The sequence below is a fragment of the Pithys albifrons genome, chromosome 4 (assembly GCF_047495875.1).
Source record: "Pithys albifrons albifrons isolate INPA30051 chromosome 4, PitAlb_v1, whole genome shotgun sequence".
In the NCBI taxonomy this organism is placed as follows: domain Eukaryota; kingdom Metazoa; phylum Chordata; class Aves; order Passeriformes; family Thamnophilidae; genus Pithys; species Pithys albifrons.
In genome coordinates this window covers 91,017,957-91,044,692 of record NC_092461.1, presented here as the reverse complement: position 1 = coordinate 91,044,692, position 26,736 = coordinate 91,017,957, and the positions used below count along the sequence as shown (strand labels likewise).

The 26,736-nt window shown below is 42.5% G+C and overlaps 1 protein-coding gene across 1 annotated transcript; it reads right to left on the bottom strand.

Moving 5' to 3' along the window:
- Positions 1–2,834: 2,834 nt before the first annotated feature.
- SCGN (secretagogin, EF-hand calcium binding protein) lies at positions 2,835–26,058 on the bottom strand. The gene is made up of 11 exons (XM_071553146.1): positions 25,918–26,058; positions 25,222–25,292; positions 18,265–18,357; positions 17,636–17,725; positions 16,661–16,717; positions 15,732–15,809; positions 7,423–7,478; positions 5,935–5,980; positions 5,763–5,822; positions 4,803–4,871; positions 2,835–3,420 (listed from the first exon to the last, which is right to left on the bottom strand). Exons 1-11 carry the CDS (start codon positions 25,988–25,990, stop codon positions 3,292–3,294), a joined length of 822 nt encoding a protein of 273 aa, XP_071409247.1. The 5' UTR covers positions 25,991–26,058; the 3' UTR covers positions 2,835–3,291.
- Between the last annotated feature and the right edge of the window lie 678 nt (positions 26,059–26,736).

Genomic DNA, 26,736 nt, shown 5'->3' with positions numbered 1-26,736 from the left:
TTTAGAAATACACCTATGAAATATGATGATACTTTAGTAGATTTGCATACTAGGAAGAAATAGAAAACCATGAATCTCTTAACCTCAGTTTTCTAAAGAAAAACATGAAAATAGCAAGGGGAAACTATCTTTGCAAGCATTTTCATTCACTTTCTGCTTTCATATTCTAGTTACCAAGAAGCAGCCTCCTACATAAGGTGATATCTACAGAAATTGTTGTTATTTTCGTATACTTAACACAAACCAGGTATTTTTGTGTAACTATTCAAATTTGAAATATCATCCCATGTCTTGGTATTTAAGAGTACATAAAAGTACCCTTCAAATTTGCAAAATGGAAAATAGCTGCATTATATCAGAGGTGTATTGCCTAGCTAAATATCGACAGCAGCTTAAAAGGTTGAAATGTCCAGAGCCTGGGACCAAAGGGCCTTAAAGGTCACTCATTATTGAACTGAAAATAATATTTAAAAAAAAAGAAAAAAAAAAGCTCTGTGAGTAAGGAACACATCTTCACTGCAAGAAGTCTCAAAATGCCTCTCCTGCCTTAATGTTGACTTTTAGAGGCTATAGGGTTATAAGACCAGGTCTCACTAGTAATTGCTGACCTTTGCGATGTGGGCTCAAATCCCAGTGCATCCAACATTTTGTTTTGTTTGGAGAGGATCAGCAGCTCACTGAGGCTGTTGTCCCACTGGGATATGGCTCTCCCTTTTGGTTCCTGTAAACAAAACAGTGTGTGTGCCTGTTTTCCTCCTCTTTGGTTTCTGCTGTGGATAGACAAAAAAACTCTAATGGGAATGGAAAACATACAAACTGAAAAAAAAACATAAAAAATCACTCTCTGAATTCTCTATACGACCTTTAAATCCATGATCCTCAATTACTTTTTGCTAACGTTTTGTAAAATGGTCTTTTAAACTCACTTACTGGAGGCTGTGCACTCACTTATGTAAGGCTAATAAAACAGTTGTGTGAAGGCTTTGGCGAAATCCGTATTTAAAAAAAATCATAAATACCAGGTTTGTACAAAAGAAGCAAATTACATTGTGACACTGACATGTCAAATTCATTACTGCTCAGTGTCTGTTGAACAAAAACTATTGGCTGTAGTGGATGTGAAAAGCATAAGGTTTCAATAAAGAGGAAATGTTGTATAATTCTTGAAATGAGAGCTGTGGCTGTATACAGGCTCTAAAAAAAAATTTCACTTTGCATTAAAAATTGCTATATACTTGATGAGGCAGGAAAGGATATACTTGAATTTATACTATAATAAAAAAGAAAAAGTCCTACTGATATGAGTAAAATTAAACTGAGGTGAAAGAGAATAGGCCTGCCATCCCTGAGAAATACAAATAGCAAAAAGATTCTACACCTATGTGTGGCAATATGTTGTAGGGGATTGTACAAAATTTGCTCCCATGTCCAAAATAATAAAAACTGTAGTTTAAGAAAACAATAATAACAATGACAATTATGTAAAGTCTGGAGGAAGAAAGAGAAACAGAAGAATATACTTAAAGGCATAACTATTTATGCTGATCAGTCATACCCTATGTTCTATTTGAGGTGCAATAAAACAATGGTTAGTGTTGTACTCTGCTGAATTTGTTACAAGTTGTTCAAAGATGATGATAAAGCAAGTCTGATGAACAGCAGTGCATGGGATTTTTCTGCTGGCTTCTTATCTGTGGTCCTGCGCTTCTGATCACAGCTCTTCCCTTAGAGGGGCACAAGCATCCAGGAGTAAAACTGCATCCCTGATGGCCTGGAGAGCTGCTGCTGAGACCTAATTCCTTGTTTATAATTTCTCTGAACCATTGTAAAGCTCTGTCATTGTGGTTGTGATTTGTGTTGCTGCCAGGGTGGTAGAGAGCAGTTTCAGAGTTTAGAGCCCTAGTTCCATGCTGGGGTTAAACACAACCTTAGCACTTGTTCAATCTGTGAGCTTATCATCAATGAAAATAGAAAATGAGCGGAAGCCTTACACTGAGTATGTTCTGAAGTACTTTATGTAATCAGTGTTTGTATCTCTATTCCTGTTGACTGAGGGTAATTTCCAATTAATTTTTATAAAACTAAGTATAAAGGGAGTGTTTCATGGTGCTGTCTTGGGCAGAAAACATAACCAGAAAGACTCTTGTAGTGTCAAGTCTGGGTGTGTCATCTGTAGGAGACAAAGAGGGTGAAATGTGAGGGAGTTTTGAAAATAACCCTTTCTCAAGAGCTTTCTCTTAGGAAATGAAGAAACAATTATATGGGCATGCTTGTGTAGGTGTGGCACTTTCCGAATATTCACCCAAAGCCTTTGGAATAGGGAACTGTGGCTCAAATTGTACTGTTTCCATCGGGTTCCAGGATTACACTCACAGCCCAGAAGTGGTGGGAAGCTGTAGATTCAATAAAGGTTACAAGTATCTGCTAATTCTTACAGATTTAAAAAAAAAAAAAAAAAAAAAAAAAGAAAAGAAGCATGTGTGGGAGCTTTGCTATCATCAGGCTTCTGTCCTTCCAGTTTTCCAGTTTATAGAAACCTTGTATGTTATTTCAGTTTGGGTCAAAAGAAAAGTGTCCTCTAGAATTGATGTTACTCTGTGGCTTCATCCTGGAGGTGACATTTCCTGGTGTGTGTGGTTTTCCCCTGGGAAGAATCTCCCCTGTTTCATCGTCTGATGGATTTAAACCCCACAGTTTCTAGGCATCCCAAAACATCTTGCTATTTGATGTATTTTACACAAAAGGCTACTACGTACAGTCTGCCAGCCTGCACCAGATGGCTTTCTGTACATAACACATAAACGTCAATCTTACTAAATTTCTATAATTGCCATTTTATTTCTGCACAAATACACTGTGTTTCATCCAATATTTTAATGCACAAAGCACAATGCTCACCCAAGAAATTACTTCACACATATAAGGCGACCATCAGAAACACTGATTAGCTGCACTTTGAGAGCATTGACAGGATGTTTTTGAGGAGATGTGTGTCCCTACCCTAAGGGATGGGCAGAGCAGCATTTCATGAGAGCAGAAGAACAGCAGCCTCTTTTCTGAGCAGCTGCTCTGCTGGTGGGCAGAGACATTGCTAGGGGGACCCACAAGTGGCAGCAGCAAGCAAACACCACAAAGGAGTCGGAGCGAGGAGGTTCACATGCAAATCGCACTCTCCAGCCCAGCACCATTGTGCCCTGGCTCCTCACCGCTCACACAGCAGCACAGACACACTTCTTCAAGGAGCAGCAGGCAAAACTTAGAAGGGAAACACAACCACAAGCATTCTTCCAGCTATGGGTTACTTTTCAGCCCGAGACACAAAGCTAGCTCAGATTTCTGAATTTTCCCATCCTTGTTCACATCACAGTGGTTGAGCAGGATCTGGCGGAACTTGTCCAGGTCCACTCCGCTAATGCTGGGCTACAGACAAAAGAGAAAAATAGTGCTGAGAGGGAAAATGGCTCTGAATTCTCACATCTTGGTAAAGCAGCAGGCCACGCAGCAACTGGGAAATCCATCCAAGGAGGAGTGACCAGAAGGCCCCCCCCCACATCAGCTCATATGCAGTGGAGAAGCAAACAGAGGATTGGGAATGGACACCCTGCAAAAGCAGAAAGGATGTGAGACTGTGAGTAACTGTACAACAGAAATGGACCCTGACTTTTGTGCATAGTCAAGGCCATCAGTATCTGATCCATATCAAAGAAAAGTCTGCAGAAAGGTGTGCAATGCAGATCGCTACACTTACCTGTGCTTTCATCTGGTTTCTCTCAAACCTGCTATGCAAGGAGCATTTCTTCCAGCAGACTCCTATTTTACAGGCTACTCAGCAATGTAAAAATACCTTTCATGGGTCAAAATGCTGCTGAAGACACATGTTACAGGCTGCACTGTCTCTGTATGCTCCTAACACTGTACTGCTTGCTCTGCTTCCCCCTTTCTCAGGAGGGGCTCAAATTCACATGCACAGCTTGTGGTGTCCAAGGACAATGTTGATGAAGGCCTTATGGAAAGTACAAACTTCTGTCCTTTACACACATGTACACACACACATACACATACACACATACACACACACATAGTACAAATCCAGCCTCCTGCCTGTCCCCACACCCTTCCTGCACTCTGCACGGACATAACATACATGTGAAGCCATCAGCATGCAGCAGTCTCTGCTGAATGGACACAGGAGCTCAGACATCCCTGTGCCAGGTCTCACTGTGTGGAAATGCAAGAGCTCAGGCTTAGAGGAGGCCAAAGACTAGACCCTATTTGTGTCAAAACCTCTATCTTGGGCTGCATCTGGAAATTCAAGATAATCCAGTGCAGACAGACTCTGCAGTCCATCAGAAACTGAAGTGACACACTGGGTACAGTATTGTCAATTAGAGATAGACCTCAAGTAATTTTCAAGTGTAGCCATGAGATAACCTAGTGAACCATAAGGTCATTCTGGAAAGAACCACATCCATGGGGAAAACAGAAGAAAGAAATTCTGATGATTGATGTATATCAACAGTTTGCCACTGTAGCATCTGTCTAATTCAGAGTATGAGCTAGAATGGACCTTTTTAAAATACAGTTGCTGAAGGAAGCTGTAATAATTTGTGTGGCAGAATTTCTGTGATGCGATGAAATGCTCTACAATGTATATGCTGAGACTGTGACATTCTCTTCTGCTGCAGATCAAAGTGAAATTTGACTCTGTGTTCTTGCTCGTTTCTCCATGTACATAACATTTCCAAAACAAGCACTGATCTTTCAGAAATACAAGGTATTAAGAAACAGAGCCATGAAGATACCTTGACCAGTTCCATCATGTCTTTCACAAACCCATCCACTTCTGGGCCTTCAAGTGCTCCTGTTTTACTCTGAAAGATGGAATAAACATCAAAACTCCACAGTGAGTCAAAAACACTACTATATTTACTGGTCAGTACATTCACCCAGTCACCAAGACTTATAGCATAAAGTTCATAGAATCATCAAATTGTCTGGGTTGGAAAAAGATCTTAAAGATCATTTAGTTCCAACCACCTCACCATGGCCATGGGCACCTTCCACTAGACTAGGCTGAGTTGCTCAAAACCCCATCCAACCAGGCCTTGAACACTTCCAGGGTTGGGAAATCCACAGTTTCTCTGGACAACCTGTTTCGGTGCCTCACTATCCTCACAGTAAAGAATTTCTTCCCAATATCTTAGATCCCTTCCTTTTTGACAAACCATCTGTACCCCTCAAATGGGAGCAACATCTCCCACCATTTTGTGAGGCTAGCTGGTCACCCCCCTGAGGGAGCTGTGTGACTGCCAGAAGTGGCACTGAATTGATCACGTCTAACAGGCAGTTATATGGCCATGTCTGTCTTGCCCAGACTTCCTAAATAATGACTATTTCAATATTGGAAGGAGTTTTATTTTTCAAGGAAGTGGTGAAGCAGGTCCCAGACTACCAGTGACTGTGAGAGAGTGAAAGCCACTGCCTCCTCTGCATCTCCTGCAGGGATAGTGCTAGTGCAGCAGCACTGGCAATGGAGAAAGTCAAAATGGGTCTTTGCCACAAGGTCTCTGAGCATCTCTCCCATCCACCTCTACTACCCCCTACATGTCTGACATCTGGTCTCATCGGCCATGGGCTTGAGTACAGCTGCTGCCTCTTAGTGACCCCAACAACACCCAGCTGAAGGAAGCAGTCTGAGCAACATATGCTAAATCTGTGTCATTTACAAACTGCAAGGGAATTAATGGCTTCATGGGACTCACAACATCATAATGTGCAAAGATCTTCTCAAAATCTCTCCTTCTTTCTTCTGTGCTGGAAGCCTGCACATAGAACAACCAAATGAGTAATTAAAGAAAAAAAAATCAAGCTCGGGACCAGGTTACCTTAGCTGAGTGAAACAGGATTAATGTATCAAAAAATAGTGCTACTTACATCCATCTTAAATTGTAGAAGGAAATTTTCCTGGAGTGCCAGAATCCTGAATGAAGAGATTTAAATTATGATATTTCCACATTATCATGTGCATAAAAACTCTTCTGAACTCTCCTTGTTCATAAAGCAAAGGGATGTTAAATTATAGTCTATAAAAAAGGAAATTCCATGCAGGGTTATTTGCAAGGGCTGTTGTGGGAACACATGCCCTCCTCCCTGTCTGATGGGCACGGAGGGTACCCTTTGGCTCACCACAAACATTCTTAGCACCATTGCTCCTCATAGAGCACTTCTGGTGGTCCAGCGCAATTGAGGTTGTCAACCTTCAAAGCAAGAACTACCAGATGAGCATTCCTCATAACTGGATTGCTGTGCTGCATTAAAGGAAATGGTCATTTATCCCCCTCTTTTGGGAGAATTGGTGGTTGTAAAAGTAAAGGACAAAGTTATACTGGTCTGTGCACCGGAACTGGCTGAATTACTCTCGTTTTGTCTCCTAAAACCCATCAAGCACTGATAAACTGTTTTCTCTCTCCAACTGCTCTGCTAACTCTGAGGTTTTTAGAGCCCATGACACAGGGCATGCTGAGCTGTGCCCACACATGGAGGGATTTGAAGTGTGAGAAATGTTCTCCAGCTGGAGTGGAGCCTCAGATGGCCTGGTTCCCAGTAGGGAGCCATATTTAAGGGGAAATTGCAACAGCAACCTCCTTCATATATTCTCCATTCTGCCTCTGATTCTCTTCATATGGCATGGTCAAAGGGAACAGCTGTATGAACTGCAGTTATTTGTGCTGTCATTTGTTGTGATCCCAAGCAGAAAGTAACAGTGGCAAACTGGCATCTCTGTCCCCTCATCCTCTAAACTGGTGTTTTAGGACTGTATCTGCATGTTTAGAGACCTATCCAATCAATGCACATAGGTTTACAGAGGAAGCTGTACTCTCTGTCTCTGGGCAGTGAACATCATGTAAAAGCCTCTGAGGTGTCAAGAACAGAGAAGAGGCAGGAGCCGTAACTGAGTTCCCAACTTCATTCACAAGCATCTTCACCTTGGCACTCCAAATTCTTTCTTACTGCCACTGCCAAACTCCTTTGTAGTGTCACTTTTATTATTCAAAAAAGTAGCAAAATTCTTTTGAATCCTGGCTACACAGAATGACATAAAATAAATGCTCATCTGTTACCCTGCAGAAGGAATTGCCATCCTTTTTTTTGAGAAATGATGTCACTTGTTGCTTTGTCACCTCCTGGGAAGCATCATAGAGGTAGTATGGATCATGCCAGAGCATTTTGGTATTGTACAGACAAGTCCTGGAATTGCTCCCATCACTGGCTCTATATTCTCAGACTATTACAGTAGGGTACACATATTGGAAAGGTGGGATCAGACCTGATTTAATTTGAAAGGAGGCAAAACTCAAATGCACATCCCCAGAGAGATGCCACTGTGAGCTGAAAAACCCCATCAATATTATTAAATCCTACCTTGCCAGGTCATTTAGGTCCAGTCGTCCATCTTTATTTTTGTCAAAGATTTTCATCTAAAAATCAAGCAGACAGAAATAAAATAGATAGGCTGTGAGGGAAACACACATAAAAAAAGCCAATACACATTTTGCTTCGTGCTGTGCCCTCACCTCTGCTTGTTTGGGGTGCTTGCCCAAACCCCAGGTGGCATGGCATCCTATGCTTCCATCAAGCACAAGAGTAGCACGAGAGCATGGCAAAACCCTACAGCTTTCTGACAGCAACAACCCAAAGCAATCATACACGAGCACCACTCCGTTCCCACCATACAAGGGGATAAAGGCAGGTCTGCAGCAAACACCTTAAGAAACCAAACACTGGCCTTGCCAGGGCCCTTGAAAAAAAACATGTTTAAAAAGGGGAAAACTTCTGAATGCTTCTAGCCTGACTACATCCTTATCTTTGACTGTTGCTGTGGCTACTAAGTGGCTGAAGGGCAAACGCTACTTTCTGATCAACACTCAGGTCAGGATTTTACACCACTAAAGTAGTGGGACTTGCTTGGCTCAAAGTCTGCTGTCAAAAAGCTCTAAGAGTGGGAAGAAGGTTCAGACTGCCAACATCAAGAGGTTAATCTGTGTGAATCTAAAACTTATCCTTTCCTTAAGATTACCTTTTCCTTAATGACATCATTTTGATGAGTCATCACCAAGAATATATATATTTATTTGTTGTATTTGGTTCTGCATTTCTCTTCAAGGCACAAAAATGAGTCTGTTACAAGGAAAGGGGGATGGGGAACAGATGTTTAATGAATTGCAAACCTGAATAACTCAAGGCTCAGTTCTAGAAAAAATGTATTCCACATTGTAGCGGTGGTGAGGAGAGGGAGGCTGAATATTTTACTATGACAGGTCACCTGTCTTTGTCAGATACTCACTTAAGAAATATGCAATATATTGAGAGACATAGATATTGAGAGATCTCATCTGCTTATTTAGTGCTTTTGCAGAGTGACCAGTTCCCTACAAACTTTTTGTGTAATTGCACTCCTACTGGAGAAGGCCCATACCAGTCTCCATCTCACAAAGCTTAGAGGCACAGGATCATTTGTTATGACGGAGCCTGAACAAGTGGGAGCCAGCAGCACGTCCTGAGCACTTCCAAGCAGTGAAGTCAGGGCAGAGCCTAACACTTGTGTGAGAAGAGGCAGCAACTATAGAGCTGCCATTTCTCAGAGAGACCTTACTTATTTTGTCAGGTCTTCCTTCTTTTTGCCCCTTGCTCAAGGGCAGGCAGCTACGCTGAGGACAGCAAGTCTATGATAAAGCTTTATTGTACTGCATTTAGATAGTGATTCTGCAACAGATTCAATCCCATTAATGATTCTGAGCATTTAACACTACTGAGGTTTGGATGGGATTTTTGAAGAGCCAGTCAGTATAGGCTCACTTTCTCTCCCACTGAAAGACAGTATGAAAGTCTTATTGAAGGCCCATATTGAGATAATTGGAAAAATAACATATTGAGAGCCACATGGGTGTTCAGTGGCACAAGGAAAGCCTCGGCCAAGCATGCACTCTGTGTAGAGCCACTAAATAACAAAAGAAAGACATCTGAATCTTCCTTTGCTCAAGAGCTGGAAAGACAAATAAAGCTGCCGAGCAATCCTCTCTGGTTACATCAGTCCAAGCTGCCCATTTCTAGTCCATAATGTAACTTCTTGCATCCCGCTTCCCATCACTTCTCCCACTGCAACATGGCACTTTTCCGTGGTCTCTGCTGGAGCAGCATTTGAGCAAGGCTGCAGGAAGAGATGGGAGCAGAAGCTGCCTTTGCTGGTGTCACCGAAGGGAGAAATGTCCTTTCAATGACAGCCTTCCATTGTCATCAGAGAGATAAACCTGAGCCTTCAGTCCTTGGCTGATCCAGGAATTATTCTGCAGGCTATAGAAAATGATTAATGTTCTTTCCAGAAATAAATAAACTCAGAAAAGATATTAAAAGCCTCTCTCCAAATGGAACATCAGTACCTAACCTGATTTTTCCTGTTCTGTGAAGAGAGGGGTAGATACCCCTACTAGTTCACTTTTGCAGGCTCTCCACAACCAGTGACTGCAACAATCCAGCTTACGTCATTATCCTGAAAAATACTTCCTAAAGAAAATTTATGAAGACAACACCTATTTAGATGGCTAGAGAAAGTACCAGCATGTGGGTGCTGGAAATACCATAGTCCCTGGGCTCTACAGTAACTTAAGTGCTTTTGAAATTGTTACTCTAAATCCCTTGGTTTAAGCCACCAAGGAGCATTAGTTACTCACATAGTCTGTAGGAACCCATCATAAAGGAGTGCAGCTGGTGTGGTGGGAGAGGACAGCATTTGGTGGGAAACACAGGACACAACTCTCAGGGGCTCTGCTGCCAGGTCAGGGCAGCTCTGGCTAAAGGCATTGACCTTTTCTTCACACAAAGACACAGTGCTCATACTAAAAACCTCTAAAACTGATTGCCTTTAGCACTCTTTGAACTTCACCTGGATTCTGCCACATATTTCTGAGCTCCTGGAAGTCTATTTTCTTTTCTCCCCTACACTGTGCATTTGAGAATTACTCTGTTGAGACTAAAATCCAGTGTTTCAGCCTAGACTTCAAATTCAGATGCGTTTTTCCTTCTGTGATGCCTCAGGAAGGCAAACACACAGAGTTTTTGGGAGAAGTTCAGCTCCATGACCACAATGTTCTGATCTCCATATGAGCTCACTGATAAACACCTGTAAATTCTGACCATGGTGGAAGCCTATGGGACCAGGAGAGATCTGGTGGTTCCCTATCCAAGAGCCAGACTTGGGGCACATTTCTCATTTCACATAGGCCTTTCTGGGACAAGTCTTGAGTGGTTTTTTTCAGTGAAACATCCCCCGCCTCACTTCCTTTTCCACAGAATAAATAAATAAACACCCTAAAGTAGCTGTCCTTGTCTTGGGAATTTGGGTGTCCCAACTGCCCTGCATCTGCTCTACATTGTGAGTGCAGTATATTTTCATGGTTTCAGAAGTTGCAAACAGGTGGGAGGATGAAGATCTTGTGCTTCTTTAATGAAACAGAATAGATTAGGTGTGGCTGTTCAGACGTGTAAGTCTCTCATTATTTTGTGAGCTGGTGGTTTTCAACTCTACTCATTTCCGAACCCTTTACAATATTCCTGCAGCAGTGCAGACCCCATTAAAACACATTTAACTTCAGAGAAAATAGTTTTCCTACTGGAATGCCTAATGAAAGGCAACATCCCCAATTTGCTTCTCTTGCATTGTATCTTTGAGCTTGACATTAAATTTTCAGTGGCTGACCATGACTACTTACAGCTAACCAGCTCCCCTCCTTGACCTCCTTCATTCAGATCTGCAAGACAGAATCTTCCTGGATTTTAATTGTTTCTTTTTCTGCCACAAGTATCTTAAATAAAATTTTCAAATATATGTAATATTTCGATTGGGCAGTCAACAAATGAAATAAAAGTCTGGCTGGAAGAGCTAGGCTGAGCTAAATTTTGGCCAGTGACTTCCACATGACAGATAGAAAACATGTAGAGAACATGGTCTCGTGTTCCCTGAATTAGTTCAGGTACCACAGCTAATAAGGTTATCCTGTTATCTGGACAAGTGGAGCTCAGACATACCCACTACATGGCAATCTTGCATTGCATCACTTGTGGAAAAGCCTGGGGAAGTGTTTTTTAATTAAACTTTGAAGTTTCAAGCATGTGTTTGTTCTGATCTGCCAATTGTGTGAATGAGCACACAAAGACTGTCAGAGGGTACCACATGTGACAAAGTGTACATCATGGGAGAAGCAGATAATTGGAATGGTTGTAAGATTGTTTCTAATTTAAATTTTTGCCTTCACACACCATCTTGATACGTTAAACTTGATGGATTTTCAGTTTACACTCTTGAAAGGAGTATTTACGCTGCCAGGCTGATATGAGACACCTCAATGTGGTTAAGAACAAGGCCTAGCATGTTTAAACACCACTCAATTTTACTAAAAGCTTTGTTGCATCTAGCAGTATGCTTTATGAAATGATGCATTTATTTTACTGTCAGGTTACTCCATGTTTTAAAGTGTTTGCACAAATAAATTCACTGACATTTTAATGGCAGTGCACCAGGGGCATCTTAGTTCTGTTTGTTTGAATATAGTCTGAGCACTCTGAGGCAGACAGAGAATATTTAAGAGCTGGGTTTGCGAAATAAGTGCTGTTAGATCTCTATTTTTAAGTGCAAAATCAGAACTGCCATTGACTTTTAATTCAGCAAAGAAAATACCTCTGCTTTCCCAGTCCAATATTATAAAGAAGGCCACTGAAACACCACAATATGAAAAATGCACACATGCTTTTAGAGGAGTATAGGATTATAAATATGAATTATTTTCCATGATAGAGAAAAGGAAAAAAGTAAACAACCAAAACAAACAGTTCTGTGATCAGTGGACTCACTGAAACCTGCCTTTATACCTTCTCTGGTTCTGGGTGAGAGTTATCCATTCCATTCTCCACTTGAGCTGAAGAACTTTTTTAATGCTCAGTCTGACATTATCATCACAAGGCAACACAAAAAGTGAATGTCAGTGTTGCATGTGTGACTACTGCAAAAGAATATGTAATTTAATTTGCTGAAGATTGTTCAGTAATGAGCTTGTCCTTCATATGACTTGTAGACATTGGGATTGCAAACTAGAAGTAACATGCTGCTATCTGTGAATATGTGAACTATCAAGGTTTCTATGAACAAGGTAATAACATATACCAAGATTCAAAAACTGATTGAAAATTTTGTTTTTACAGAAGAAGAAAATTATTAATACCTAATTTCATCATAAATTACATCTTAAATCTAGTTTATATTCCATCATTTACAGTATTTTTTAAGTACACAGCTGTGAGCATGCACAAGTATGGAAGCTGTCACTTATAACAAAAATGTTCAGCAGGACACAAAAGCCTACTAGTAGCTTGATGCTGGGAGTTGAGGGGAGATGGGGAGGGACTGGAAAAGGTTGTTCTACTGTCATCCTCCAGTCTTCTTATCATGAAGCACAACGGGGACAGGTTTTCTTCTCTCTAGCTAGTGTTAATTCAGGAAGGCAGGAAATTCTCACCATGCTTTAACAACCTCCATTTTCAGCTATGCTCACTCTCCTGGAGAACACATTGCAGGACCCCCTGAGGCCTCTTCTCATGAGGCTCAGAGCAGTACAAGGCTTCAAGTCAACCTCCAAGCCACTTGCTCCCTGCCAACAGCTCTCCGTCTGTGCCCACAGGAAGGCAACAAACCTACAGATGGTTTTCAAGGACTCAGAACTGCAATGATTATGTATCTTTTCATGCAAGTGAATGCAGGTAAATAATTATTCTTACACACTTAACAACTATTAATACAAAGATATATATCTATGTAGACATGAAAAAAACCAAGAACTGTGCCTAGAAAGGGACTTCCTCAGCACAAGATTACCTCTTTAATTCCCCCATGAAGAGTCTGGAGAACATAAATATTCTTCTTTTGTGACTTTCCTCAGGGGCTTTCCTGCTCCTTAAGTTTTGATTTAGCAGACTCATAGAGTTTTTATGGTGCTGATGCATTCACTACCTGTTTTCTTCACAGGAGTTCATCAAATCACTGATCTATATCAGTGTTCCCTGAAGAAAGGATGCCAAGGTCACAAGGAAACAGAACAGCCTCCTAAGAAATAGCTGCTAAAGAATTGATAAAGTGATATTCCTTTCCAGAGACAACCAATCTCTTCCAAAAGAAATACTTTCTCTTTCTTCTCAGCCTTTGTGGTTTTTTTTCTTTCTTTTTTAATGTGGTGTACCATTATTTATAAGGGGCAAGAATTCAGTCCTGGTTGGTATGATATCTGCTTGCACTACTCATAAGCTGCAAACACCCAACACAGAACCATAAAATCCAGCCTTTTTTTTGTTTTTCCCCATTCCTGGGCCAGCTTCTTTAAAATGATAGTTTGCATTTTCCCTTTTATTGCTGTCTCTAGAAGGCTCTAGGGTCCACTCAGTCTATCAGTAGCTGCTTAAGATGCATACAGCCAGCTGTGTATGTACAGAAAAAAAGGGCAGAGATCTGTAAATTCCTGTGGAGACAAAAGGGTTTACAGCTTCTTGGGACATGACTTGTTTCAACTGAATATTATTACGGTGACACTTGAAAGCCCTGAGTTGGATAGACAGGCCACCCTGAGAGATCCTGTGTTGTGTGCAGCAGAAACAAGGTCCTTGCTGCAAGGACCTCATGCTCTAAACAGACTAAAGAGTGGGAGCAAAGCAATAGGGAAAGGAATTGGTGCTGCTGGTTGCTAAAGATACAACAGAAAGACTCTGAAAGCTTCAGGAATAAAATGGAAGGGCCATTTCCCCCTTTTTTCCTAAACAGTGGTGATGGTGACAGAGTTCCTGTGGGACTCCTCACTCCCTGTGGAAAGCAGAGATAGAAAGCAAAGAGCTGTCACTGCCCTGGGCCTTGACATCATACCTTTGCCCCTCGAGTCACTTCTCCCACTTTAATACAGCCCTGAAGATGCAAGGCTGAATCTTTCCTGCCTTCTTGGAATTTTGCTCTTCTACTTCAGATATGTTCCCATTCAATCACTTCATGCAATGTAGTTGATACTGTAATGATACTGTCCATATGGTCACTTTTCTGTGACATATGAAATTCTGTTTTTCTACAGGATATAACAGGGTAATTACACCTGTGATAATTTCACACCCTTAACTTTTGGAATCTGATGTGTTTAAAAACACCCTTGATCTTCAGTTTAAAGAAAAAAAATCATCTGCCATATCCTCATTTTCTAATAACCACTAATATCCCTGAGTCTTTTGGTATTGCAACTTTGCAAACCTTTGTCCTCAGGAGCCAGATTTGCATTTCAGATCATAAATTTCCCCAGATATACAAAGCATCCCTTTTCCCAGGTCAAATCTTGTCTTCTGACATAGAAACTAAACTGCCTTTCCAAAGATATAAAGCCAATCTATAAAAATCATGGGAATAGACACCAGACCTCCTGGCTCTCAGCCCTGGGCTGCATTGATAACCAGCTGCATTGGGGTAGTGGAATCACAGATCTTTCTTAGGTAATAAAGGGAAAGGGAAATGAGTTGGAGGAAATGAACCATACACTGTCTACAAGCTTCAGATTGCCTATTCCCCAGCACTTGATTGGAGATTAACCACTGGGGATGGAAATCTTAATGGGGCATCATAAAACTCTTTGCTACCTGCAGAAGCTACCAGAAAGACTTTTGTTCCACCTGTAACTTCTGGGACTTCATTGTTTTCAGGCTCTGTCAGCTGGAAAATAATTTCTGTACCTGGCATTCCTCTTCTTTCACTATCTTATAAATATGGGGAAAAAAAAAATCTACACTCTTCTGTAATGTTACAGTTTTTCATATTGCTCTAAAGGGTCACATTTCCAGACACAGGTGCAACATGCCTATGTACCATGGTGTTGCAAAATATTTGGGCAGTTCCATGTTTGCTTGCATACCAGCTGGTTTTTAGGTACAAATGCAGACTTTGTGCCAAGAAATAAGGCAGTCCCATCTGAAAATAATTTAAAAAATTGCAGTGATAGATGTCTGCTAGTGGAATTCAAATAATACCCTTGAGAATGACAACAGAAATGAGGAGGGGGTGTGTCCTTTTCTTGTTTTCAGATGTTTAGATAGAATAAGTTGCTCTGAAATCCTGGTGACTGATACTAAACTTACACCAAATAATATGTTGCTGATTGCAGTATAAAAGCTATATTGTGATAAGGCAGGGGAAGATTCGAAACTTTCAATTTCTCAGTCTTTTAGGGAAGCAGCAGGGAGCCAGCAAGGCTTGCTGGGCTTTGCAGAACAGAAAAACCATTTACCTGCAAGTCTTGGAAGCAAAAGGCTTTGCTAGGATAGAGTGAAGGAAAGAGGTAGTGAATGAGCTAGAGATCTCATGTGACTGAACATACCCAGAAGAAGGGTGCACCTCAGCTGTTTTTAAAGTGGTTTAGAGCTCACATTGCTTTGGCATAAAGTCAGGCTGTTTTCTTATAGGAAATAGTTCAGCTTAAAGTGAAAATATTTGAAATGCCTTCAAAGCTCATGTCCAGTGTAAAGAACTGTTAGCAGTAGCATGTGCAAACTTCCCACAGGGTTCTCTGATACAGAAGGCTTTTATGGCCCTATAGACATTAACCCTGAAGGAAGTTTGTAGTCAGTACTCTAATCTAAACAATATTAATACTATCTTTTCTTACCATGGTGTCAGTATATTCTTCCAGCTTTACTTCAGCAACCGTCTTGTTATGCTGCAAAAAGAGATCTCGCAGGAAATCCTGTAGTAAGAAAGAGACAAATTTTACTCTTTAGAGTAAATTCAGGAAACAGCAGTGAGAAATTCAATTCAAATCCAGCAGAGTTATATGAATCTAGTTTCACATTCCTGGTTAGTAGTAATGTCTTTAGTTTGACAAAATTCAAAATCTTTTCAGTTGAAACATATTTTTTCAAATAAATTAGAAAATAACCAGTTTTTCCCGGAGCATGCCTACAGGAATGAATCCTAATTAACTCACAAAATAAGTAAAAGATTACAAAAGTCCTGCAATATTTGCTAACTCATCTCAAATAAAAATATTTTCCATTCAGCCAAACACACATCCTTTTATATATTTGCTGGGACACAGGCTGAAGTCACACACTTCAGTCCATGGGCTGCATGCAGCCCAGGGATGGACTTTTGTGCCCAGCTGGCTCAAAGTGCTTGAGTTACTGTTTCTGAACAAATGTTCAGAAAATCTGCAGGCTCAGGAAGAGACTGTGAAGAAATCCCACTAATAAAATATAATGGCTTTGGCTCTGTTTGGCTGGGAGAGGGACATGTGCAAAGCCAAGGTAAGGCTTGTGGGGCTCACTGGATGCATCAGGGTCACCAAGACAAGTGGGGTCATGGGGCAAGGCAAGGGAGAAGCTGAACACTAAGGGCAACAGCAGAGCATCCTCCCTCTTACACGGTCCCTGAGACCATGCTAGAAAGCATGAGTCCTTCAACTTACTATGACCAACCCAGAAATGCCATTTATCAACCACACAAAAAGGCAGCAAATTGGTAAAACTGAACAAAAGGCTCCCATTGACATCAGTGAGCTGGAGATCAAGTCCACAGAGATTTGTGAGAATAACTTACTTTGAGCTCACCAGCTGAAATAAATCCACTGCTGTCAGCATCGTAACTGCGCCAGATCTGACCAGGGATAAATTGATACAATCATATAAATATTGCAGTTAATTATCTGCTCGGGTGATAGATTGTAAAGATTCACAGCAGAACTTCCATAATGAGCAAGCTCTTGCATTATCCAACATATGATTAATTGCATATGAAATACAATAAACTTTTCATACAATAGCTTTTACTCACACTTGGATGCTGTACATGTGACATGCTGCTGTCACATGTTTCATGCAGACACACTGTCTATAAAAGGAAGAAAAGACTAAGAAACTGCTTTGTATTTCTTACCTAATTTGTATATGCAGCTTCTTTTGTGCCCTGAGTAAAAGTCAAGGCCCTACACAACTGGCCATAGATCTGCAGAAGCCCCCAGGTTGCATGTGAAATAAAAATAACTGCAAGCAGTCTTGGAAAAATTGCAATTCCATGCTGGGATACTTTGGAACAGAGATTGGAGGGAGATAAGACAAGGTTATATGGGCTTGTGCTCCTCAGTTGACTCACCTTATGGAGGTTTCCACTTCATGACCTGACAGGCTACTCTTTCAGGACAAAATGGCAATTAAAATCTGCCTGGTCTGCCTCCTTGGTCTATGAGGTGCTGCAGGTGAGGAGCTGCAGCTTTGGCTGCAGCTCCCAACAAGGGTGAATTTATCAGAGAGGTTTTGGCACTGGTGTCATGACTGACAGGTGGCTAAGAGCATTTTTGAAGTTTAATGAGCTCTCCGGGTACCCTTGTCCCAGTCCTAGCTACCACGTCTCTGTTTTGCTGGTGTAAATAACATACAATCTTCTCTATCTGAATAGGTCAGAATGTGTTTTGCTTCCACAATACCCATCTATTTCCTATACTGTGTTCTACAGAGGGTGGAAGGGTTGGTAATGCTGCAGGTGTGTGAGGGGAAGAGACAATGTGGAGATACAGACCCGCATGAATTCCACACTGTTGTCCAAGGGAGTTTCCCGACGGAAAAGCAGTAGAAAGTTCTCATCATCTGGCAAGATCATATTTGCAAGCTGGAAAAAATAAAAATTAAGTCCGCCTCCCTCACCAAAACAAACTCACATCATGAAAGCAAAGAAAAGAAAAAACTTGGATGGCCACTAAACCAGTATAGGAAAGTTGGGCATGTTTTTCCCTTGGAAATAAGCTCCAGACCAAGAGATCTGGCTAATGTAGTATTCCATGACTCACCACCTTCTCCTCAACGCAGGCTTTATCTTCCATATCTTCCAAGTCTGCTATAGGTGTTAATCATAGAATGGTTTGGGTTGGAAGGAACTCTTAAGGGGCAGGGACATCTTCAACTATATCAGGCTGCTTAAAGCCCTGTGCAACTTCCATGGATAGGACATCTACCACCTTTCTGGGCAACCTGTTCCCGTGCTTCACCACCCTCATCAAAAAATGCCTTCCTTTTATCTAGTCTTAATCTACCCTCTCTCAGTTTAAAACCATTACCTCTTGTCCTGTTGCTACAGATGCTATAAAAAATCTCTTCTAATTCTCCATCCTTCTAAAAAAGAAATCCCAGACTGGGGTTGGGCAGAGATACCTCATGGATTTGCAAGCGTCCATCTGTGGTGACATCGTAGACAGACATGAATTGCTCCTTCAAACTCTGAACTTGTTCTTCTGTCATGGTGTTCTGCCATGGGGAAAATAACATGCATGAAAATTGCTGAGATCTCCTGGAGGATATCTCACCTCACAGATGGCCACCAGGATCATTTCATCCTTACATTTGTGGGTAAGGCTTTTAAAAGCTCACAAGCACAACACTGTGGATGAATTTTTGGAAATAAGTCCTACGCATAGCTTTGTAGCAACTAAGCTTTCAGCTGAAAGATCAGCATTTGGAGACCCAAAATATTTCAGTGACACCTGCTTCTTTAGCCAACTGTTCCCATTATATCACTGAGGTTTGGTTTTGCTCAAGTGTGTGTTACAGCAATTTTCATCCTGCTTGTTTTCAACTTCTGCTTTTCAGAAATATATCCTTATCCTTGAATGACATCTCTGTAGTTCATTAGATCACCAGCCTTGAAAGGTGTCAGTGCAGATAGATTCTTGCTTATTAATGTCTGTCAGCTGGTTTAAGACCTGGCACCAAGTCCTGTCAGTTATTCCTAGGTTAATAGGATAGAATTTCAAGTAATTGGCATTTCCTTTGCATCTGCTCAATCCTGTAATCAATTTATACATAGTGAGGAGTTTTCAGGACTTGTCAGGTTATTTGTTTCAGCAGGTATTGCTGTGACAGGTGAAATACAATGCTTAGGTTCATCAGGCATGGTTTCTTTAGCAGCAACCATGAGGGTACTGAGTCTGACTGGACTACACAAAGCAGAATTTCCCTAGCATGGGAAAAATCTTCTGGTCATGTGAGGTTTGTGGCTGGGCTGGGAAGCTCTCCTAGTTAATCTTGCCCAAGCAATTAATAAAGACCTATGTTTCCCTCTGCACCCACACTAAGCAGGTCCTGGCTTCTCACCAGTCCTGTGGCAGACAGCCCTCTCTGGGAGTGGAGGGAAAGAAGTGAGGAGGATAGCACAGACTGGCTCTTGGCATACCTTTGTAGCAATTTTTACAAGACAATAAATTAATTTCTTCCCAGCCCCTGAAGAAAAGTCCCTCAAAGGTTTTATCATCTCTAGGTCCAGGTGGATTTAGGACTACAGCTGTATCATCCAGTTTCTCATCCTTTCCAGCTGCAATGGAAGCTCCATCAGGTTATACACTCCAATTCTTATTACTGGGGCACCAGACCATGAGTAACTTTCTCAAATTTACTCAGTGCCCATCTCTATGTAGTGCAGCCCCTAGGTTGCATCCATGGGGTACAACACCAAGGCTGGCACCTCTCAATCTGGGGATAAAACACCCTGCAGTGATCCCGGGGGGATGTGCCCAAGGTGGCAGTCCCCCTGCTGGGGCCTGCTGTTGGCCCTGAGTGTGTGCCAGGGCATGGCTGCAGAACGCTCCTTTCCTGTGGTGGTGATGAGAGAGCCCTGTGGGCAGCATGGCTGGGCACTTGCACAGATGGTGCTCACTGCTGGTCTCACCCAGTTTGGGTACTGCAGACACAGCACTGAACACACACATATACAGTTTTCTTTCCCCTTGGCATTATAACTCTCCCTCATGCTATTTAAATATCTTTCTGACAGCACTTTCATGCTTTGAGACACCTCCCAGGACTTGGGTAAGCCTATCAGTCGCTGAATTCAATAGGCTTGAACAGTACTCTGAAATTATCCTCCTCCATGCCCTATGGGATAAGTTACTTCCGAAACAATAATCATAGCTGATATTTGGAAAGTGTGCTGTGGAGTTCAGACTAGTCATTTGTTAAAAAAGCTAATTGTTTATCTTCATGTCAGCTATTAACCACTACTTCACTGAGCTTTCTGTGGCAGGAACATTATTATCTGCATAAAAATAGGGTGGCCTTTTCTTTTTTAAATAATAAACTGATTTAAACTATGAGATACATCAAGTAAATGCCTGGAGTACTTCCAATATTTACACAGCTCTGAGAGCTTTTAGACCAGAGGGTTACACTACAGAGGGTTTTTCAATTTGGACAGTCTCTCTCTGTTCATAAATATTCTACTTATGAAACACAAATGATAATAGATCTACAAACCCCCAACCTCTATTCACAGAGAAAAAAAGATATTGCACAATCTCACTTTTCAAAGATATGTGCTCAAGGAAAAATTATTTGTATATTACAAATGTTTACACTAAGAATTGTACACCTTGGGTTATGACCATTAGGTTTCGAAGTTGACCTTTATGTTAACCAAAAAAATTCCAATCTCAGAAGACTAAAAAAAAAAATTAAAAAAAAAAAAGGAGATCAAATAAGAAAGCATTTCCAAGCAGAAACCAAAGTTGGGAGACCTGGTCTCTAAGATAAATCAGCTGGTGGTGTGGACAAGTAGCTTGCTCTGATAGCTTTTCTATACCAAAAACTTATCAAAGGCTAATGAAAATCCAATCTACATAATCTGTTCCCCTTGTCCAAGCAAGGACATGAACTGCAGACTCCTGCTGTACAATGCTAAATCTGTAATCTGATTTTGGATGACTTCAGCCTGTGGTGAAACAGCCTGGGCAGGCTGTGAAGCAGAGCTGAGACAGTGGAACAGATGACTGGAGTTGCTGGTCCCACCCTGAAGACTTGGGGAGTAAGTGGAATTCCCTAGCTTATTTCGATTTTTTGGTTTCAAATCAGTGCTGAGGCATTGCTACAGCAAGGAAGAGAGACTAGAAAGCTTGTGAGTGGTTCAGTGGGATCTTCATGCCTAGATAAGAGTGTACTCCAGAAACAGAAGGAGAAAAAATTTTTGGGCAACAGCACTGTCTATTCAATATTTCAGGATTTATGGAGCCAAGGCAGAATTCTGTTAGCCAAATACGTTGTCCCTAGGATTATTTGGACAGGTGAAATGTTCTGTGAGCTCTAAGAAGCCTGCAGGAGCAGGCATCCCAGCTGGGTCTCCAAGCTCTGCTCAGAAGAAAGGAGATGGACAGAGTCAAATACTAAGGAAAGCCAGTCAGCGGGAAAATACAGACATTATGGGGAGTATTAAATTTTTTTAAAGCATTATCGATATAGCAACTGACTACACTCATGTAAATACTTTAAGCAGACTTTTTTCCATAGCATTAGTGGTTTATATAGACAAGAGTCAGATACCCCTCAAAGGGACAAAATAACTGTTCACAGATATCACAGCTGATGTAGCTGCTGCAGGGCAAATCCCTGAGCAGGGATGCAGCAACCAGCTGTCTGTGGGAGTGGGCACCTCTCACCCTGCATGGGGCCTCTGACTGAGCTGGGATGCCAGGGCAATGAGGGGCAGACTGGGGGTACACACCAGTGAACTGGGGATTCTCTGCCTTGGCCACCCCACACTGAGGTTACTGAGGGGAGGCCAAAGGTAAAAGCTTGGCAGCTCACTGGTCAGGAGGCTTGATTTCTTATTCTCTTCCTTTTGGATCCTACAAATATTTCCCTGCCTTCCCTGTTGGGGTGAGTCTTTTGATAGAGGGAGAAAAATCAAGAGCAAGAGAGCAAGAGGGGGAGACTTCCAGGCAGATGCTTTGCAGGGATGTTTCTGCTTACAGGTGCTGCACTGGATACTATGGCTACCAGCTTCCCTGGGAAGTTTGTCTTACCTTTCTTCCCTTAAGGTATTATCTCACTGTTCAACTACAGATTGCAACAAGCAGGAAAGCCTACAAACCAAACACACTCTGCCTCAGGCTCATTCTCCATTTATTCAAGTACTATGAATTATAGGGGAAGTAATTAAAAAAAAAACAACAAACCTATCACCTTTTTGCTCTGGAAAGCATCTTGTACTGGTTTTGACTGGATATAGTTAATTTTCTTCATGGTAGCTATATTTGAGGTGGAAAGATACACAATGATCATCTAGTCCAACTGCCTGACCACTTCAGGCCTGACCAAAGTTAAAGCATGTTGTAAAGTACATGGTTCAGATGCCTCCAGCAATCACTCACTACTAGAGGAGAAGACACAGAAAGCAGCATCTGGGATTTGGATTCGTTTATTACAGGTCTATCCTTGTAAAGTTTTCTCTTCCCCCTCCCCTCCATAATTGTTGATTGTTCAACAAAAGGCAATGAATTAGCCTCCCTCCCTGGATGCTATTTCAAATTTCTCTCCTCTCTCAGAGTTGTCAGAAAGAGCTGTGCCTCTCAACTTCCCAACAGGCTCCTTTTTGCATTGTTTTCCCAGCTGCTCCCCTCCCCTGGCATTTAGTGTCAGCTGGAGATGCTGCAGAGTAGCTGGGAAGAAAAACAGAGCTGAAAGACTACAGTGGTCATTAAGAAAAATAACAGCTTAGAGAGTGCAGGCTGAAAAATTATAATTATGAAGCCATTCCTTATTCAAGCAGAGACAACTTCCAGTGCTGATAATATTATTTATCACTTGTGTAGGCACTTCAGACGCAGTCACTAATTAATCCTTTTGACACATCTGTAAGTTATTCCCCACTTTTACTGTGCAAGGAAACAGAGACATTAAGAGCCCAAATGAGTAAAGGTCAAAATGAACACTAAACCAGAGAGATGCTCAGTCCCAACTCCCTGCTTCTATCACAAAGGACACTTTCTTTCTGTAGGATGGCAAAAACAATGCAGAGGGGACCCTTTACTCCTCCTGCTATAACCACAAGCCTGTGCAATATAAATCATATGAAAGAGACAAAAAATGGCTCAAGGTTGTTACAGCATAAATCATGTGAACAAGACAAAAAGCATCTCAGTGTTGTTAGACAAACTCGCTGTACAAAGGTAGTAGAGACCTTTATTTAGTCTGGTGCTACACCTGATCCCTATATCCAGGAGGGTGGGCAGAGGACTGTTCTCAGCCTCCCAGGACAAAGCTTGGGTTTTCTGCCACCAAGGCAGGCTGTGTTGCCTGCTGTGTAGTTTTGGCCCTAATACTACCAGAGGGGAAATATTGCCAAAAATAGGTAAGAAAGCTAGGAGGGAAAACCAATAGCACTTAAGATCCTGGTTGAAGCAGCCTGAAAGTTAGTGAGCAGTGTCTTCTAGAATTAGCCTATTTTTTCTATTTAATAGGAGGAGAGGGAGTTGGTTCTTTCTTCATTCAATTTATGTTAAGATACTGCTTTTAATGGCAAAACCTAGACAGCAGAAGCAAAGGAGATGCAAGCTGGATAAGGGTGCTAAGTTAGGCTGGAGTCATATGAGCAGGAACTTTTAACAATCAATAAAACTGATTTCTTGAGGCAGAAAGTTCATTTCTAGAACACTCTCATTTTGCAAGTTTTGTGTGCACACTAACATAACGTTTAAGTGTTAGATGAAAGTGTTAAAGAGTTCACATCAATATCAGCAAGGCCACAAAAACTGCTGTAACATGCCAAGTTTGCAACCCAGCTGGCATTGTGTGATGCCGATCCAAAATCTAAAGTGAGGGATGCACAGGGGCAGCCATGGGCTAGAGTAGGGCTTAGAGTTTCTTCTTGACCAATCATCATTAGGAAGCTGCCTGCAGCATGAGATTCCCTTTTAAACCTCAGTTTTATCACCATCCTCAGCTCACTCTGGAGAGCCCCCACTTGAAGGTCCCTTGCTGCAGCATTGAGCTCTGCAGCCTCATTCTAAGCCTCTCCTTCAACATCTCATGTGTGCTGTCACAGCATTCGTTTGAGTGTGCTTTGCACTGGTGTTTCAATGCCCCAAGACTAGCAGCTCCCAATTTTTTCTTTTGTTCCTGAGTAAACAATTATGAGCTTTTCAATTTCTCTTCAGACCAGTTTTTCTGTGTCCCTAGTGATTCTTCACACCTAATGCTGAATCTTTTTTATTTGCTTTGATGTCTTTTTAGGTGCCTATCTGTTAATCTAACCATCCACACTCTGAAAGATGTTTCTGCGGAAACTGCCAGTATTTCAATCCAAATTTACTTGCAAATGAAACAAAAACATGCTTGAAAAAAATCACAGCTTCTATTTTTTTATTGCCCTAAAGATCCAAGAGTACTAATTGGCTCGTAGGTATAATTCTGATTTTATGCTTGATATTCATGAATTTATGCCTTTTATCAGCTACCTTTTCCCTTTCATTAATTACTTTCTGCTTAAAGGAATTGTTTCATTTCTGGGATTTGGCACACCTTCTCCTTCCGTGTGGAAGATGCTTCCTCCTTTTCTCTTGTTTTCTGGACACACTCCATGTAGCAAAATTACTAATATATTCTTTATGTACTTCTGAGTGCTGGCCTGATTGGAAGGATTTCTCCTTCACTGACAGTGACAGTCACAGGCAATATATGACCTGGAGCTAAGGAAAACAGCCTCTGTAAACTGTTGTGCAACTTTCGTATTATTGAGATGCAGAGAGTGAGAGAGGAGAATACTGCCAAAAACAGGAAAGGAAACCGGGGGAGAAACTCAGAAACACTTGAGAGCCAGGTCTGGATCTTAGGAGCAACAGAATTGACTTCTAGCCTTTTGGCTTCTAGTAGCAATACAGATGTAAGCCTCATTCTTAAGCACAATTTAAAATTAATGACAGTATAGTTGTTTAAAAAATGTTCTGGAAAGAAACCTATCATATTAACAAAACTAATCAGCACAGGCTTGAATAAAGAAACCATTGCCCTCCTGCTCACCCTGCCAGGCTGCATGCTGGTGCTCTTTTGTTTGTTCCTATTCAGAGGCAGTAAATGAGTTTCCCTCCATGTTGCCAACCAGCCCCTTCAGCTGGAACCAGTTGCAGTCTCACCCTGACAGCAGCTGTTGGGCTGCAAACAGCTGATCAGACTTCTCAGGTGACTGCACTTGTACCTGCTTAAATGCCACCTTGTTGCCAAGAGCAAAGCTCTTTACCCCAGGATCAATAAAGAAGTGAGCAATCAGGGAACAATAAATACAAACTGTCTCTTAGCACAACCTTTTCGCTTGGACTTGATGCAGAACTAACACAGCATGGTACTTACTTCTGGTCCCAGTTTCTCCAGGAGATGATGAAAAAAGTTGTCAAGCTCCTTCCCTTCTATGTAACCATTGTCTAAATAAAAGTCAAATATGTTAATGGTGAGGTGGTACTGCCTGAGTTCCAGGAACCGTGTCATGGGCTGTGCAGGCAGCATGAGCCTGGATGATCAGGATCTTATCTGGTGGCCCTGCCTGCCCACTTAGGGATGTCCAATGTGATTTGGTCACATCTCAGTGGGGACTGGGCACAGTGCTGCTGGGCGCCCTTAGGGGTTTTCCTCTCAGAAAACTTTTCTGAAAAAAATTTCCACAAACTGGCCCCAGAAGAGGGAACAGCAGACAGAATGGAAAGGCCATGAAAAGGCAGAAACTTTTGGGTGAAAAGAGGAGTTTACAGGTGACATTTGGCCACGATGAAGAAGAAGTTGGCTCGGAAACACCCGCAGGACCTGGTGGGGGTGACACTTGGAGTTGTAGGTAGAAAGCCGTCGGTGCAGGCTCCGGCTACAGGTGCGACAGCCCGGGCACCCCACAGGGCATCCGCACCCAGACGGGCACCCAACCACGCGGTCCTCCGTCCCCACCTGCACGGGCAACCCTCTGCGCGGCACGCACCCGGACAGGCACCCGCCCACCCATCACACACCCCCGTTCGGGCTTCCCCCACGCGTGTCCCTCTCCCCGCTGGCCCCACTTGCCGTCGGCGTCGAAGCGCCGCCAGGCTCCGAGGAAGGCGGCGGCGTCCAGGCGCACCTCGGTGCCGCTCTCCATGGTGCTGCCCGCGCCACTCCGCGCCCGCAGCGCCAGCTCTGCCCGGGCCGGCGGCACACGAGGCTTTGAAGGCGACACACCCGGCTTTGAGGGCAGCACACACAGCTTTGAGAGCGGTGGTCCCGCCCCGGGGGCGGCCCCACGGGAGGGAGGTGGGGGGAAAAGTCCTCGCCACGCGTCTGGCACAGCCACGCAGGGCTCATCACGCTGCCCCTCCGGCACCGCTGCCCAGAGCCCACCTGCACAGTCAGAAATTGCTCGGGCACAGGTTCTGGCAGGACGGACCTCAGCCCTCGAAGTGGGCTGGAGGTGCCCGTCCCTGTAGCCCCAGTTTTGGAAGAACCGTGTGCCGCCCGCAAACGACCTGTAAAAGTTCAAGCCTCTGGGGAGGAAGGCAGAAGTTCTTGAGGGAAAGCTGCGGTTTCAGAGAAGTGAAGTTTAAGGCAGGAAAAAGTTTTCTAAAACTTGTTACTCTCCTTCTCTGTTTAGGAAAGCAGAGCAGCAGCAGGCAGAGATCTCTCACCTTCTCATCCCTCCCAGCCTTCAGGAAGAAATGTAAACCAGGGTGAAGATGGACACAAATCTGCACCCGCTTCCTCCTATAACATCAAAAGAAGAAACCATGGGGTTCAAGGCCTCAGTGCTGATAAAGCATCATATTTATAATGGCCCTGCTTGGGATTAGTTGTGATTTGAATGTCATCTGTGTATTCACCTGCAGTGATTTCAGGTACCTGGGGCTGGGC

What these genes read in the sequence shown, in the direction of transcription:
- SCGN (XM_071553146.1), bottom strand. Translation starts at nt 25,990, where the DNA reads ATGGAGAGCGGCACCGAGGTGCGCCTGGACGCCGCCGCCTTCCTCGGA. An exon ending in GACCTAAATGACCTGGCAAG is followed by an intron (nt 5,981 to 7,422) that starts GTAGGATTTAAT and finishes CTCTTCATTCAG; the next exon opens with GATTCTGGCACTCCAGGAAA. An exon ending in TTCTACAATTTAAGATGGAT is followed by an intron (nt 5,823 to 5,934) that starts GTAAGTAGCACT and finishes TTCTATGTGCAG; the next exon opens with GCTTCCAGCACAGAAGAAAG.